Genomic DNA, 16435 nt, shown 5'->3' with positions numbered 1-16435 from the left:
AGTCAGCAGCCATCAACGTCGAGGCAAGGCCCTCTATCAGCAAAAAGATTACAACTCGCTGAAGACTCAGGTGACGGTTAGCACTTTTTGGCAATAAAGTATTTTTAATTAAGGCATGTACATTGTTTTTTTAGACATATGCTATTGCACACTTAATAGACTACAGTATAGTGTAAATATATCTTTCACATGTGCTGGGAAACCAAGAGCTCTGTGTGACTCCCTTTCTTGCAATATTCGCAGTATTGCAGTGTTCTGGAACCAAACCTGCAATATCTCTGAGGTATGCCTGTACTACCACTCTTCCCATTTTACCATTGAGAAGCTGAGACACAAAGTTTAAGTAACTTTCCCAAAATCAGACAGCTAGTAAGCAGTGAGACCAGAATTCAAAAGCAGACAGACTCATTTTGAAACCCAGACTTGCAACTACTCTATAGCATTTGGCCATTAGTAAGTCCCTTTAAATTGCAGGATTTGTCTTCTCTGGTAAACTCCAGTGTTTTCTGATTTTTCTTTAAGGAGGAGAGAAACAACTCCATAACCACTAATCTACTTAGTCACTTCAAGGAAAATAGCGAAAATCACAGGAATCCATCACAGAAGAGAAAGAGCTCTTTTCCTGAAACTAATTTTCACTTTATCCTTCCAGACGTCTTCATGACCCAGTTCTCCGCCCTGCAGACTGCTCGATCTGTTCGAACAAGGCGGTTGGCAGCAGCAGAGGAAAACATTGAAGTAGCTCGGGCAGCCCGCCTAGCCCAGATCTTCAAAGAGATCTGTGATGGCATAATCTCTTATAAAGGTGACCATATTTACCCCAAATTCCTTCTCCTTAGCTTTTTAAAAAATTATATCACTTACCTCACCTGAGATATCCAAGACCAAGAACACATGACAGTTTAGGGCTAGGAATTTAGGTGGTTTACTTAGTTCTTCCTTTGTCAGAGTATAGAATTATAGGACTCATTACAGTCTTCAGGGATTGTTGTCTCTAAATCCCTGGATCTTTAGGTTAATCTTTTGTATTTATTGGAATTTTATCATAGTTAAGTACTATATTTAGAAATCACATTTTTTAGGTGTAGGATAGAAAGAAGTAGGCCTTTGTCTTGGATATAATTTTCCTGAATGAGGCAATGAATTAGCAATTTAAGGAAAAAGTATTATGAATGTATGACATCGGTGGTTCTTAACCTTTTTTGATTGACAGATATCTTTGAGAATAAAGTTGTGGACTCTTACCCCAGAAAAATATTATGTACATAATATTGCATATGTTTTGGAAGGTTCACAGGCCCTACCTTCTACATTAAGGAAAAGGATATGAAGTTGCAAAAAAATTACTTTCAAAGCATTTTCATGCAAACATATTTACCCCACTCCTTTCCTCTTCTAAGACACATCTCTTGGATTTGTATTGGGGGTGAGGGTGGAGAAGGAGAGAATTTTTAATTTTAGATAGGTAGTTTGGTAATGTACGTGAGTTTTTGTGACCAGCAAATTTGTAGATATTTAAAATGAGAGATTTTAACAAAGAATTGCAGCTTTTGCCATCAGCTTTTTTGTCTATTTTATTTTTTTTATAATTGAGGTATAGTTAATTTGCAATATTATATGTTACAGGTATACAGTATAGTGACTCGCAGGTTTTAAGTTATAAATTTTTGTCATCACAATTTTTATAGTTATTACAGAATATTGACTATATCCTTGTGTTGTACAGTAGTATATCCTTGTTGCTTATTTTATACATAATAGTTTATACCTCTTAATCTGCCACCCCTATCTTGCCCCTCCCCAGTTCCCTCTCCCTACTGATAACCACTAATTTGTTCTCCGTATCTGTGAGTCTTCTTTGTTGTTGTTATAATCAGCCATCAGCTTTTGCTTCCTTCCTTTCTCTAAATTCTGAGGAATTTGGTTTTCTTTCTCTACTATTTATCATCATGTTTTAGTGGTTTTTTGCCATTTTGTTAACCTAAACATGGAAAGAAGAAAGGGGAGACCAGCCTGTCCTAATATGTAAAGTTTTGTGGCACCTGCTCCCTTTACATTCCCTAAAGATCACACTCTGTATTCTCAACCAGCCCCATCTGATCAGTGTGAAACTGCAGTAGATGTATCTATATGTCACTGCATTCTGGGCATGAAACAATAGGCTTTTTCTCTCTGTGTAGTGAGTTGTTATAAAGTAAGATAGCAAATGAGAAGCAGCCCCACACCATGAATTCTATTTTCATAATACAGAGCAACTGTTACAAGAAGATGGATTCCAGAAAATATTTAGAGTGCTGAATTATTCATTATCTTGAATTTAATTGAATCCCAACCAACAGAGTAATATTAACTATGGGCAATTAATGAGAACTAGAAAACATTTTTTGGATGAGGTGATCTTTGATGTAATAAATTTTGTTGAGTAGGAATTTGCCCTAAGCACCCTAGCTACTTCAGTAAGTTCCCATCTCTCATTCTTCTTAGAAAGTTTTCATTACCCAACTAACACTGTTTTATTTTATATTTCAAGTATATACACTGTATCTTTCATATTCCAGGTAATCCTGAAAGCATCTTCTGATCTCTGCCTTTGCCCACATTTCTGAAAAGTCCTTGCATTTTTCACTGGCCTCAAAAGAAAACTTAGATTTTTTCTTCTTAATTTTAAATTTTAGTGATTCTACTTTTTGAGTTAGGAGCTAATACTTGCCTCCCTTGTTTCTTATAGTCAGACCTTCTACTAAACCTTGCATTCTCTTGCAGATTCTTCCCGACAGTCACTGGCAGCACCACTTTTGAACCTACCCCCAAAGAAAAAGTAAGTTTACATATGTGGGAATCATTTGAGTTTTAGAAAAGTCCTAAGTGTACCAGATTGACACCCTGGCTTTATGTTCCAGGAATGCTGATTATTATGAGAAGATCTCTGATCCCCTAGATCTTTCCACCATAGAGAAGCAGATCCTCATTGGTTATTATAAAACAGTGGAGGCTTTTGATGCTGACATGCTCAAGGTGTTTCGGAATGCTGAGGTACTTTTCACTAACTTCAAACACAGATTAAGAAGTTTGTTCTGAAGAGATCTAGTCTAGAAGTTTAAGATTCTTACACTCTTCTCCTAGCAACCTTCATATTTCTGATTAAGAAAGACAACAGTTTTTATCAAGTACCCTTAGGATAACGGTTATAGTTTACTAAATATTGGAAATATAATAAATGAAGGCAGTGATATGACAAGAATTGAAGGTTAAATCATACTCCCAAAACAATTTCTGTAAAAACCTAATTTAGTGCTGAAATTTTATGTTTATGTAATACAGACATTTTACTACATTTAAGTCATATCTGTAGTCTCTTTACTAGAGACAATAAGTATATGTGAAATACACAGAAATATGGATAGGCAAATAAATATATCTTAAGGATGGAATTGAGGGGTATTACACTAATAGGTTGCAGAATAGGTGAAGCTCATTGGAGAGAAGGTGGTCTTGAACTGATTTAAAGGAGAGGATGGGTATGATGTATAGAAGAGAAGATATCATTCAGTGATTTTGAAATACCTTAGAGAGGTGTTTGAAGGACAAGAGACTACTAGATGAAGGAGGAATTGAGACTGAAGACAAGAAATGAGAGAAAAACAGACAAGTGCAAGAAAAATTATAGCAGTTTTGAATTTTAACATGCTTTCTCCTGAAACCCAGCTTTCAAATATATTTAAACTTATAGCTTTGTCCCTAGTATCTATAAGACAAAGGTAAATGGAGAGATTCTCCGCGTCATGCTTGCAGTACTTAATCATGTTCCATGACCGCTGTGTTTTTGATCCTAATGGATAATAAGGTCTATGATAGGAGTCGAATAACAGAGCAAATGGAAAAATTACCATGCAGATTCTAATTTTAATTCATTTTAGTTCAGTTTAAGTTGTTTTCAACTGTCTGGGACCTATATTTGTTGGTATTAAAAATATGTTAACCAAATGGGAAGGTAAAGAAAATCCTGCTACCTGTTCAGGTATATTTTTAAGCCACATTGAGAAGACAAACATGATTTCTTTCTTCTGCTTTCTTCAGAAGTATTATGGACGTAAATCGCCGGTTGGAAGAGATGTTTGCCGCCTAAGAAAGGCCTATTACAATGCCCGGCACGAGGCATCAGCCCAGATTGATGAGATTGTGGGAGAGACAGCAAGTGAGGCAGACAGCAGTGAGACCTCAGTCTCTGAGAAGGAGAACGGTCATGAGAAGGATGATGATGTTATCCGCTGTATCTGTGGCCTCTACAAGGACGAAGGCCTCATGATCCAGTGTGACAAGTGCATGGTGAGGGTCAGGAGGTGAAGCAGAAGCCTAGTCCTGATGAGCATCATGACTATATTCAAAGCAGCAGCCCCTGCCTCTTTTGGCGTGGCTTGATGGGCTTTTTATAAACTTTAACTTTACCTTGGTTTCTGTTATCCCTTACTGTTCACCATATTGTCCTTCTCCTTTTTGATATCTCCCCCTTTCATTTTATCCTTCTTTTTTCTACCTCCTGTTCTTTCTGCCCACTTTCCACTGCACACTGCCAATGTAATCTGTATCAAGAAGAATGATAGGGGCTTCCCTGGTGGTGCAGTGGTTGAGAGTCCGCCTGCCGATGCAGGGGACATGGGTTCGTGCCCCAGTCCGGGAAGATCCCACATGCCGCAGAGCGGCTGGGCCCGTGAGCCATGGCCGCTGAGCCTGAGCATCCGGAGCCTGTGCTCTGCAACGAGAGAGGCCACAACAGTGAGAGGCCCGCGTACCGCAAAAAAAAAAAACAAAAAGGAGGGCTTCCCTGGTGGCGCAGTGGTTGGGAATCTGCCTGCCAATGCAGGGGGCACGGGTTCGAGCCCTGGTCTGGGAGGATCCCACATGCCTCGGAGCAGCTAGGCCCGTGAGCCATGGCCGCTGAGCCTGCACGTCTGGAGCCTGTGCTCCGCAACGGGAGAGGCCACAACAGTGAGGCCCGCGTACCAGAAAAAAAAAAAAAAAAGAAGAAGAATGATAATATTTAGGATAGTGCTTTACCTGAAAAACATTAGAGGTACTACACTCTCTATAGCATTAATACGGATGGAATGCAATATATGGAGCTCCTGATGAAGGAGTCAAGGCCTGAATTTGAGCCCTAGTATCCCCATTTGATTCATCTGCACTCATTACCTTATGGAAAGTGGAGTTAAGAGTAACACATAGGATTGTTGGGAGGATATAATTAGATAAGGATAAGTCAAAACATAACTATAAATCCTTTCACAGTGGCCATATTGTTGATACATATTACTTTGTAAGTAAGAGCTTGGTACTGTATTCATTCATCCTCCTGTTCCCTATCCATCTCCTTATTTTGTTTGCCCAGATCTATGTATTATGAACCAATCTGTATACTTATGTTCAGATTAGTCCTCATTCTTTTTTCCCCCTACTTTACCATTATCTCTAATTTCTCACTTACCTCCTTAACATCCTTAGTTCCTGTTTTACTTTACCCTGTCCTACCGCCTTTTTTTTTTTTTTTTTTGCCACAGCTTGCGGGATCTTAGTTCCCTGACCGGGGATTGAACCCAGGCCCCGGCAGTGAAAGCGCCGAATCCTAACCACTGGACCGCCAGGGAACTCCCGCACATTTTTTTATTCTTAGCCCCCAGGACTTCTCTCAGTAAATCTGACCCCCTACGTACACACACGCTTTTTTTTTCTACAGGTGTGGCAGCACTGTGACTGCATGGGAGTGAACTCAGATGTGGAGCACTACCTTTGTGAGCAGTGTGACCCGAGGCCTGTGGACAGAGTAAGTTGCCCTCTGATAACACGCTAATCTAAAAGTAGGAGATGTGGCACCTGGTATTTTATCTGCCCTGCTCCTAATGCACTGGATTTCCTTTGATAAGTTATTCAGCCTCTCTAGGCCTCAGTTTCTTCCACTTTACATTGAGGGTAATAATTCTTCCCTTCCCTTTCCCTTTTGATTGAGACCAATGGGAGAATACTTAGAAATCTACAGAAGGAATGGTACTGTATAAAATCATGGTCTTTATAAACACTACTATCCATGACAGAAGTGACTTATAAAGTTTAGAACTTGTGTACTCTAAATATCACCTATGTTAAGCAGTGTTTAAGTGAAAAGAGCACTGGACTCGGAATCAACAAAGGTTAGTCTTAGGCCCATTTTTTAGGAGAGCTGGTAGGTCAGGTATCTTGCTCAAGTTATTAAATGGGTTTTTGTCTTGGCTCTGCCATATTTATATGTGTGATCTTCTATAAAAGGAGGTGTTTAGGCAGTATTTCTTCTTTTTTTTTCTAATTATTTTATTTATTTATTTTTGGCTGCGTTGGGTCTTCGTTGCTGCACGCAGGCTTTCTCTAGTTGCGGCGAGCGGGGGCTTCTATTCCTTGCGTTGCACGGGCTTCTCATTGCAGTGGCTTCTCTTGTTGCGGAGCATGGGCTGTAGGCGCATGGGCTTCAATAGTTGGGCTCGCTGGTTCTACAGCGTAGGCTCAGTAGTTGTGACACACGGGCTTAGTTGCTTCGCAGCATGTGGGATCTTCCCGAACCAAGGCTCGAACCCGTGTCCCCAGCATTGGCAGGCAGATTCTTTTTTTTTAAGAAGATGTTGGGGGTAAGAGTTTATTAACTTATTTATTTTTGCTGTGTTGGGTCTTCGTTTCTGTGCGAGGGCTTTCTCTAGTTGTGGCAAGCGGGGGCCACTCTTCATCGCAGTGTGCAGGCCTCTCACTATCGCGGCCTCTCTTGTTGCGGAGCACAGGCTCCAGACGCGCAGGCTCAGTAGTTGTGGCTCACGGGCCTAATTGCTCCGCGGCATGTGGGATCCTCCCAGACCAGGGCTCAAACCCATGTCCCATGTCCGCTGCATTAGCAGGCGGATTCTCAACCACTGTGCCACCAGGGAAGCCCAAGCAGTATTTCTTAACAGTGGTGCTGTTGTCATTTTGAGTGGACAGTTCTTCAGTGTTGTGAGGGATACATTGCAGAATGTTTGCTTTCTTAGCCCTTGGGCACTAAATGCTAGTAGCCTCCTCCAGTCACTGTGACTAAGTCCCCCTTCACACATTTTCAGATGCCCTTTAGATGGCACAAAGCAACCACACAATTAGTACTTCATAGAGTACAGTTTGGGATACTTAGCCTGTCAGGTTTGTCCTCTACATTCACTTATTCAAGTTTAACAACTCTAGTTCCTGTCATCTTTTTTTAATATCTGTGCTGTATTGAAACGACTAAACAGTAAGTCTTAATTGGTTGGGAATTCTCGGTTTTAGTTCTTTTTCTCTTGAATAGAGAGGCTGGATACAATAGTCCCAGCCCTTATCCATCGACTTTCTGCTCTTACCAGGAAGTACCCATGATCCCTCGGCCCCACTATGCCCAGCCTGGCTGTGTCTACTTCATCTGTTTGCTCCGAGATGACTTGCTGCTTCGCCAAGGTGTGTACACAGAAGCTGACCTTCCTTGCCAAAGCTGACCATTCTGAACAGTAGGGGGTATCTGCTGTCTGCATAATAGTGATTGTCACCATATGACATTTAGCAGCAATAGAATATACCTTTTTTATATCTTCAAGTCCTTAGGCTTACGTACATTTACCTCCACCCAATAAAACTAAATTGGAGAGACCAGGGTGTTATAAAGCTAATTTTAAGACTGGGAAAGACATATAGGATTACAAGAGGTGGAGGACTTCCCTATGTCATTCTCATAGTCTAGAATTGATTGTCATCACCATTAGACTGCTGGTGTAGTTATGTATTTATTGTTTAAGATTTTATTGTTTTAGATTTTAAGTTCTTTCTGTGTAGACCTTGGGTCAGACTAAGGAATACCTAACAGAATTTATGCAGGAATCATTTTAACCTTCTCCTATGTTCTGTGCTTCTGTGTCTTAACCTTCTCCTGTGCCTTCCTAGGTGACTGTGTATATCTGATGAGGGATAGTCGGCGCACCCCTGATGGCCACCCAGTCCGTCAGTCCTATCGACTATTGTCTCACATTAACCGAGATAAACTTGACATATTCCGCATTGAGAAGCTTTGGAAGAATGAAAAGTATGTGTTGAGGTCCTATCTCTATGCTTTCAGCTGTACCCTACCAGCACAGAGCTGAATATTCACTAGGATCATGCTACCGAAACCTCTCCCATTTCTTTTTTTCTTTTTTTAGAGAGGAACGGTTTGCCTTTGGTCACCATTATTTTCGTCCCCATGAAACCCACCACTCTCCATCCCGTCGGTTCTATCACAATGAACTATTTCGGGTGCCACTTTATGAGATCATTCCCCTGGAGGCTGTAGTGGGGACCTGCTGTGTATTGGATCTGTATACATATTGTAAAGGTAAGTGATGTGGACTACTTAAAAAAATGACCTCTTGTCTGCTATTCATTGATCTACAACTGCCCACTCTGTTCATGTAGTCTCTCTCTGATAAAAGGTTATCCAAGGTTAGCTATGAAGCTTCAGAGAGCTATATAATATTCTTTCTTTCTTTTACCTAGTGCTTATTACTTAATAAATGTTAATTCCCTTTTTGTTAATTCATTTTTTTTTCATAGTATGTAATTAGCACTCTGTTAGTACTTGTGGGAAGATAAGTTACTTCACGCCCCCATTCCAAAATCCTTACGGCTATCATCAACTCTACATTAAACAAACAAAAAAAAAAAACAATAGTTTCATAAGGTTTGTGGTTAACAATGGAATCAGACAATCTAATTTAAAATTCCAGCTCTACCACTTTTTACCCGTGTGCCCTTGGGAAAGTTACTTATCCTACTGAAAATAGGGATTAATATCTATTTTAGAGAGTTTTGTAAGGATTAAATGAAATAATCTACAAAAGCACTAAGCGCAGTTTACGGCTCACAGTAAAACTCAGTATATGTTAGATACCATTATAAGTAAGTTCAGTTGCCTAGCTCTTTCTCTTAGTATCACAGCAAAATAGTCCAGGAGAATATATATTCCATGCAAAAACTAACTGCTTGAAGCCCCATGATGACTCCTCAGTCCCGCACTTTATAAAGTGTTCATTACCAAATGTGCTTCCCTCATTTATACAGTTATTCTTTTCTGATAACTTCCCCAAAATGTGCTCTGTTTTTCCTTGTAAATGTTCTCTCAAAAATTCCTGCAGCACTCAGTCTACATTTCTGGTTTCTTTCCATCCTATAGAATGCCCTTCAACTCTTAGATTCCCTTTCCCCTTTTTTTGACACTAATGTCTCCTTTCTTCTGAAATCACCAAATGCTTAGTTGTTCCCCCTCAACAGCTACCATGTTTCCCTCTTAGGGGTCTCACTGCTCTCCCAATGGTATGTGAGGGGCAGCTCAGGGTGAGGGAAGGGGAAGTAGGAAGGGGAAGTAGGGAGGGTTCTTTAACAGTGTTTGGACTCATAGGGAGACCCAAAGGAGTGAAGGAGCAAGATGTGTACATCTGTGATTATCGGCTTGACAAGTCAGCACACCTGTTTTACAAGATCCACCGGAACCGCTATCCCGTCTGCACCAAACCCTATGCCTTTGATCACTTCCCCAAGAAGCTCACTCCTAAAAGAGATTTTTCAGTAAGTCCCCTTCCTCTCTTCACTGTACGTGTCAGGACAATCTAGTTCATGCATGGAATTCACAGAGTGAGCATTTTCAAGTGGCTCTCTGCTTCTTCATCCTGTTTCCATCCCAAACTGGAAAACTCCCTCTCTATTTGGTATGTTTGAGCAGCAAAAATGCATTTATTCTGCATTTCCTGGCATGGGCTGTGCCTCAGGGAATTGTTGTTATACTTCAGTTAGGTTTCCCTCTTTTTCTTCTCTCACCTCTTTACAGTCTTTGCCCTTGAGCCCCATAGCATAGTTTTTTGTTATGTTTTTCACACCCATAATATTGAGAAACAAAAAGAATATCAGTAACATTGAGAAACCTTTGGTGAAAATAATTCAGTGCTTTTTCTTTTTTATATCTGGATTTAAAATATAAGACATTATCATTATATAAAATTTGAAAAGTACAGAAGCATTAAGAAGAAAAAATTGTTTATTATCTTACTACACAGAAAATACCTACTGTTAACATTTTCATTTTCCTATGTGTTATTTTTTCTTTCAAATTGTGAACATATTCCTTCAGATATATTGTGCCATTTGTCATCATTTCATAAAGGTTTTGGTTATCCATGTATTTGCTATAATGAAACCCTGGACTAAATTCCTCATCCATGAGTCTTTTTTCAGTGGACCTGTCGGAATTCAGAGCTGTCATCCTGGAATGCTTAGAAATAGACTAACCAGAAAGCAAACCTTTATGTTCCTATTTTTCCTAGTATTATTTTTGGATTTCCCTAAATCATATTTATTTTATATTCTTTCTGCCCACCAACAAGCGCTGCCTCTCATCTAAAATTCTTTGACTTTGCTTGCTTAGTCAGCAGCTCACTGATCAGCTTTGAAACCCCAACCTTAACTTCTTAAAAGCTGGGATGGGACAAAAAGAATTTTGAGCCTATCCCTTCTACTATCATTCTAGGCTTACAAAATGCTAAAAACCACTGTGGCCTACAGATTATTAGGACTAAACTTCTGACCTTGACACAGTCACCCAACTTAATAAAGGTTTTAGCCCAATAGCCCAGTTATTTTCTTTCTTTATCTCCTTAGCTCCCCACCTCCCTACCTCCCAACCTCCCTTATCCTGAGTTTGCCCCAGATCATCTGTGTCAGTTTTGCCAGCTTCAGCAGTACACTTACCACTTCCATTTCTTCTCTGCAGCCTCATTATGTCCCAGACAACTACAAGAGGAACGGAGGGCGGTGAGTCCCATGGGGGATGTAAGGAGCCTAAGGGATTAACCAATAACTTGAATGGAGCAAGAGAATGACCACCTACCCACTCAGCCCCACACCTGGGATTGGGGAGTCTCTGACAAAGTAGCCCAATATAGTGCCAACAGTAATATAGAAGAACTAGACTTCAGTAGGTGTGGTCTCATTATGGAGCCTTAGTTGGGGCAGGAAAGGAGATTTGTAAGATTAGAGAGAGAGAAGGGGAAGGATTTGGAACAGAACTCCAGACAGATTTGGACAAATCTTTTTTAGGTTTCTGCAAGCTTTCCCTATTACCCCAAGGTGTATCAGCTCTTAGGACTTCTGTCAAGGAACAGAAGTAGCTGGAAGTGCATGGTTTTAACTGAGCAGTTTGGGCTCATAGTTTTTATTTGTGCTATTTTGTACACAAGAGGTGTATTCTTAGAGAAAGTACCAAAGGCTTTTCTTCAATTTCCTTTTCTCTTGAATGGTAGCATAACAATCACTTTACCTACATCAATAGCTTACCATAGGAAATCAACTATATTTCAATATTAGAAAAAGAAAATACCAGATAATAGGTGTGAGAAGAAATTTAGGAAAAGTAAAAACTCGATTTAAATGCTCATTTTAGTTGGACTATTGGTATCACAAGGTTATGCCATACTTCTGTGTACTCATGAAGCAATCAGAACTAGCTATGCGTTTTACCAGCTCTGGTCTATTTTGTGGATTCCTGAAGGAAAGAAGAAAAATTGAATTTTGTAAATAGAAATTAAATTTCAGAGAAAGGTAGTGGTTTTTTTCAAAAAATAATAAAGTGAAGACCATAGCCAAGTTTCTTACCTCTTGAGCCAAGGCTCTAACAGCTAGACTGCAGGATCTCAAGCCATCTCGAGATCTTTGCCCATCATTCCCCTTCCATCCCCAAGTGCCCTCCTTAGCCTTCCTCTCTAAATTCACATATCTTTCTGGCAGATCATCCTGGAAGTCTGAGCGCTCAAAGCCACCGCTAAAAGACCTGGGCCAAGAGGATGATGCTCTGCCCTTGATTGAAGAGGTTCTGGCCAGTCAGGAGCAAGCAGCCAATGAGATGCCCGGCCTGGAGGAGCCAGAACGGGAGGGGGCCACTGCTGAAGTCAGTGAGGGTGAAAAAAAAACAGAGGAAAGTAGGCAAGAACCCCAAGTAGCTTGTACCCCTGAGGAACGACGGCATAGTCAACGGAAACGACTCAACCAGATCTTGCTCAATCTCCTTGAAAAAATCCCTGGGAAAAATGGTAAGGAGAAACAGGCTCATCTCTAGGGTTTAAGATAAATGGGAAATCAGCAGAGAGGGAATGAAAAAGAGCAACTTCTAATTGCTTGCTTAGAATGGAAAATATTCTTTTAAAATGGTACAGTTCTGGGACTTCCCTGGTGGTCCAGTGGGTAAGCCTCCGTGCTCCTAATACAGGGGGCGTCGGTTCAGTCCCTGGTCGGGGAACTAGATCCCACGTGGATGCCACAACTAAGACCCGGCACAGCCAAAATAAATAAACTTTTAAAAAAAGGAACAGTTCTTGGGAATTCCCTGGCAGTCCAGTGGTTAGGGCTCAGCGCTTCCACTGCAGGGGGCATGGGTTTGATCCCTGGTTGGGGAACTAAAATCCCACATGCTGCGCAGCATGGCCAAAAAAATGATACAGTTCTTTCATGGACCTGTGTTTAGTTATATCTTGGGAATGAAACTGGGAGGTGAGAGGACCTCCTCCCTGGAGAACAGCTTATTTCATTTGGGGCTGGAGAAGGCCTAAATTGCTTATAGGTCAGAAATGGAACCATTGAATTCCTGTGATCTCCTGAGAGCTCAAATCTGGAATAAGGAGTTGGGAGGGTAGTATTTGATGAGCCTCCTTGGTTCTGTTTTCAGCCATCGATGTGACCTACTTGCTGGAGGAAGGATCAGGCAGGAAACTTCGAAGGCGTACTTTGTTTATCCCAGAAAACAGCTTTCGGAAGTGAACCTCAAAGAATGAGAACCTCAAGCATCTGGGATCCAGTGGAGCTAACAGTCCTGCCTCCTGTTCTCTGAGTGTAGACAGGGGTGGGAAGGGTCCGTCCAGCAAGGGGAATGGGGCCATGTCATTGACATTAGGTACTTAGTAAACCTTGGAGCTAGTGGAGAGGAAGAGGAAGGGGATCTGTCTAAACAGTTCAGTTTAACTTGTTTTCCTCTCCATTGCTTCACCCTGAGGGTTAATAATGTAGGGTGGAGGGCAGAGCACATTGGGGATGACCAGAGTCTTTTGGTACTTTACAGCACTTGCCCCTCCCCACAGCTTGGGTTTTTCTGTGTCATCCTCTGATCCTGTAGGCATTGCTAAGAAGCTGCTTCCTATACCCAGGTATAACTCAAACTCCAAAGGGATAGGGCCAGGATCCCCACCCCTACCCTGTCTGTTCTCTATAGGCTCCAAGAGCTACCCGAGATGTAAAACAGAAACAGTAGCTGGGCCTTGTTCCAAATTCCTGACTAGGAAAAGTTTCTCTCGCCTCTTTTGCCCAACCAGGTCAAAGTAAAATGTGAGTTGACAACTCAAAGCACTTGTAACTGCTGCCCCCTCCCTACCTCTACTCCCCCAAATGGAATCATGGAATAGGGAAGGCCCCCATGGGGTTAGAAGGGCACAGTACTTATTGTAACTATTTTTGTTTTAACCTTCATAACCTGCCGAACATATTTTTTTCTAATGAGAAGCCCAGGCCCCCGCCAGCACACGTGCTGTTTATGCGCTATGGTTCTTGTGTGTCTGCTGTGCTGTGCGAATGGAGATTCGTTTCAAAGAAAAATCATTTTAAAACCTACATAAAAATGAACTCTAACCACCCCCCAACAAAAGTCACTACATAAAATGTTGAGCAGTATTCACCTATCAGAGTATTTGTTGTGAGTGTAGATTATCAATTGAAAACACTACTTCTTGTTTTACTTGTACAGTTTTCAATGTCCATCTCTTAAAGAGACAGTGTATTCTCCCCACCCCTAGTTCCATCTTTCCTCCACCTTCCTGATGACTTCATCTTCAGGAGGGATATCCAGGGTGTCACCTTCCTTCCCATTCTCTTGACCAGAAGTTACCAGATAATACTGTCTCTTTAAAAATAAAATTTAAAAAGCTTTGCTTTGTTGTCTTTTCAGACAGACATATGCATATACGTTTTAGGTGTTCTTATAAGAGAAAAGATGGTTTTTAAATGTGCCAAGTTGTGTGTGTATATATATATGTATGTATATATATATATATATATCTGCTGCGTGATTAGTAAGCAATACAATAGTTAAACATTTTCCCATTACTTTTTTCTAATATTGGACCAATGCTCTCCTAATTGTACATTTCCTCTTATGATGACGACGCTCTGACTTGTTTAGGTAGAAACATTGACCACCTTCCATTCCATTGAATCTTTCTTTTTCTCCTTTCTGTGTCAATCTTGAGGAAAAAACAAAAAAAACAAGAGACAGGGGATGCCAAAGATCCCCTTGAGCAGAGAAAAAGCAGAATAAATATTTTATTAAAGAAAAAAGAGAATTAAGAAAATAGTTTGGAGTATTTTCTTACTGTAGAGAAGCACTGTACATTACTAAGAGACCTGGGTATAAGATACTCACGTGTGGAGCTGGGAAAATCGCATGTCCAAGCCCGTTTGAGTGGTTTCTTTTGGTTTTCATTGCAGGGAGCCGGGTGGGAGGGAGGTGGGAATAGGGGCACTTTGGGGGTCTCCTTTTAGTCAAAGCAGGAAAATGACAAGAAAGAGATTAAAATTCAATATTTCCTTCAATAGTGTTAAACACTAAAATTTTAAAAAAGATGAAAAAAGAAAAAAAAACTTTGTAAAATGCGAGAACAGAAGCAAAAGACACTACGCTCTGTCATTTTATCTTTCTTTTGTTGAAAGACTAAAAACTGAAATGTTTTTTAGACAATCAAATGTTAGGTAAGTGCAAAAACTTGTTTTTTCTTACTGGTGTAGAAATTAATGCCTTTTTTTATTTTTCGGTTGTTTTATAATAACGAATAAAAAGAACCCCCTAGCTGCCAGGTGGGTTTTGGTGTTTGAAATGCGGGGCAAAGCACTACATCACTGCAAATAGATACAGAGTTAGTCTGCATGTCTGTAGGCTGTGTGATTGCGGAAAATATAAATGCTGCTAATATATTTCCTTTTTACAAAAGCATATCTAAATAGATGATTGTTTTGATGTTAATCTTTGTAAATTATGTATTACCAATTTTAACATTGGATGTAATTGCATAAAAAGCTTGCATCTCAATCCTTGAAAGTCTAGTATTAAATGGAAAAAACTTTTCCTAACTACAGAGTGATGAGCTTGCTATTTTTTTCCTCTTTCCTATCCTCCAGTTGTCTTTCAAGATCTTCTCCATCGTGTTTCCAAAGAGATCTGTTTAAAACCACATCATCAGCATCCTGGGCCCCACGTGGGCACGCTAACCGCTGTTGACTATCGGATAAAGCCATTTCCTCAATATTACAATCTTTTTGGTCTGGGCCCAGCCTAGCCAATCAACATAATAATCTTCTACGCCTCTACCCCTTGTAACACATAGACATCATAAGTTTATGCTACACTTTCTAGGCCACTATGTGAGACCATTTCCACTGTAGGCAATTCACACGTATTCATTTATTTAGTCTTCACAGCAGCCTTTTTGGTTGGTACCAAAACCAAATTTTACAGATGAGGAAACTGAAGCAACAGAGAGGCTAAGTAACTCACCCAAGATCTTGTAGCTAGTTAATCCTCATAATAGCCCTCTGTAGTTACTATGCCCATTTCTGTAGAAGCAAAAACTGAAGCTCTGGAAGGTTAAGTATAACTTGCCAAAGATCACCTAGTAACTAGTGTTGGAGCCAGAACTCCAAAATCTTTATGTTCATCTGCAAATAGGAAAGTGTCAGAAATAGCCAAAGCATGGTCATACTAAGGAAGATAAATCCATTCCTGCCAACAACCGGAAGGCCTAACAAAATCTTGCCCCAGACAGGAGTCAGACATTTAGGGTTTGAGTCAGCTAGACTGTAGTTGCTCGGAAGCGTCAAGACAGTTGACTGCAAGAGCTCAATCTCCACTCCTACAAGAACTTGGGGTTTGTCCCACTATCACACAACAGTCTACTCATGGCTGGCTGCAAAAACAATACGTTGGTAGTTTTTTTAATCTTTAATTTTTTTAACTTTTAATATCCCTTTAATACCTACTTACAGCTGTTCTATTCTAGATAATATGTAATGATAATAGTACAAGACTAATTTCATATCAATGTTTGTCCTATCTCAAGATGTCCTGCAAAGGAGGTTCCCTGTTGTGTTACCTGAGAACCATTAGGCTCCAACTGCCAATATCACCATATCTCACTGATGCTCTGACAGTATTGTTCTATGACTCCTCCCACTTTTGAGGATTACCCACTATAAAACCAGGCACATAGGGATAGGAGTCAGGAAAAGGAGAGGGCAGGTTGAATCACAGGAAATTAAAGCTCTATATCAGTAAAAGATTTCTGAAACTTTAGAATCATGCCCC

The 16435-nt window shown here is 40.4% G+C and overlaps 1 protein-coding gene across 7 annotated transcripts in view; it reads left to right on the top strand.

Annotated features, from left to right (window-relative positions):
* ASH1L (ASH1 like histone lysine methyltransferase) overlaps nucleotides 1-15207 on the top strand; it is a 217358-nt gene extending 202151 nt beyond the window's left edge. For 5 of the 7 annotated variants that reach the window (XM_032622947.1, XM_032622924.1, XM_032622956.1 and 2 more), the window contains 12 exons: nucleotides 653-805; nucleotides 2764-2818; nucleotides 2901-3033; nucleotides 4078-4326; nucleotides 5732-5818; nucleotides 7386-7476; nucleotides 7957-8095; nucleotides 8211-8383; nucleotides 9446-9612; nucleotides 10811-10851; nucleotides 11824-12125; nucleotides 12758-13243. In XM_032622947.1, the coding sequence (XP_032478838.1) occupies nucleotides 653-805; nucleotides 2764-2818; nucleotides 2901-3033; nucleotides 4078-4326; nucleotides 5732-5818; nucleotides 7386-7476; nucleotides 7957-8095; nucleotides 8211-8383; nucleotides 9446-9612; nucleotides 10811-10851; nucleotides 11824-12125; nucleotides 12758-12849 (1682 nt within the window). In that variant the 3' untranslated portion in view covers nucleotides 12850-13243. Of the gene's footprint in view, nucleotides 1-652; nucleotides 806-2763; nucleotides 2819-2900; nucleotides 3034-4077; nucleotides 4327-5731; nucleotides 5819-7385; nucleotides 7477-7956; nucleotides 8096-8210; nucleotides 8384-9445; nucleotides 9613-10810; nucleotides 10852-11823; nucleotides 12126-12757 lie in introns of all 7 variants that reach the window. The other 2 variants (XM_032622913.1, XM_032622966.1) reach the window with 1 other exon arrangement.
* Nucleotides 15208-16435: the final 1228 nt, after the last annotated feature.

This window comes from Phocoena sinus, chromosome 1 (genome assembly GCF_008692025.1).
Source record: "Phocoena sinus isolate mPhoSin1 chromosome 1, mPhoSin1.pri, whole genome shotgun sequence".
Classification (NCBI taxonomy): Eukaryota; Metazoa; Chordata; class Mammalia; order Artiodactyla; family Phocoenidae; genus Phocoena; species Phocoena sinus.
The sequence above is the reverse complement of the archived record's forward strand: the minus strand, read 5'-3'. Positions and strand labels throughout refer to the sequence as shown.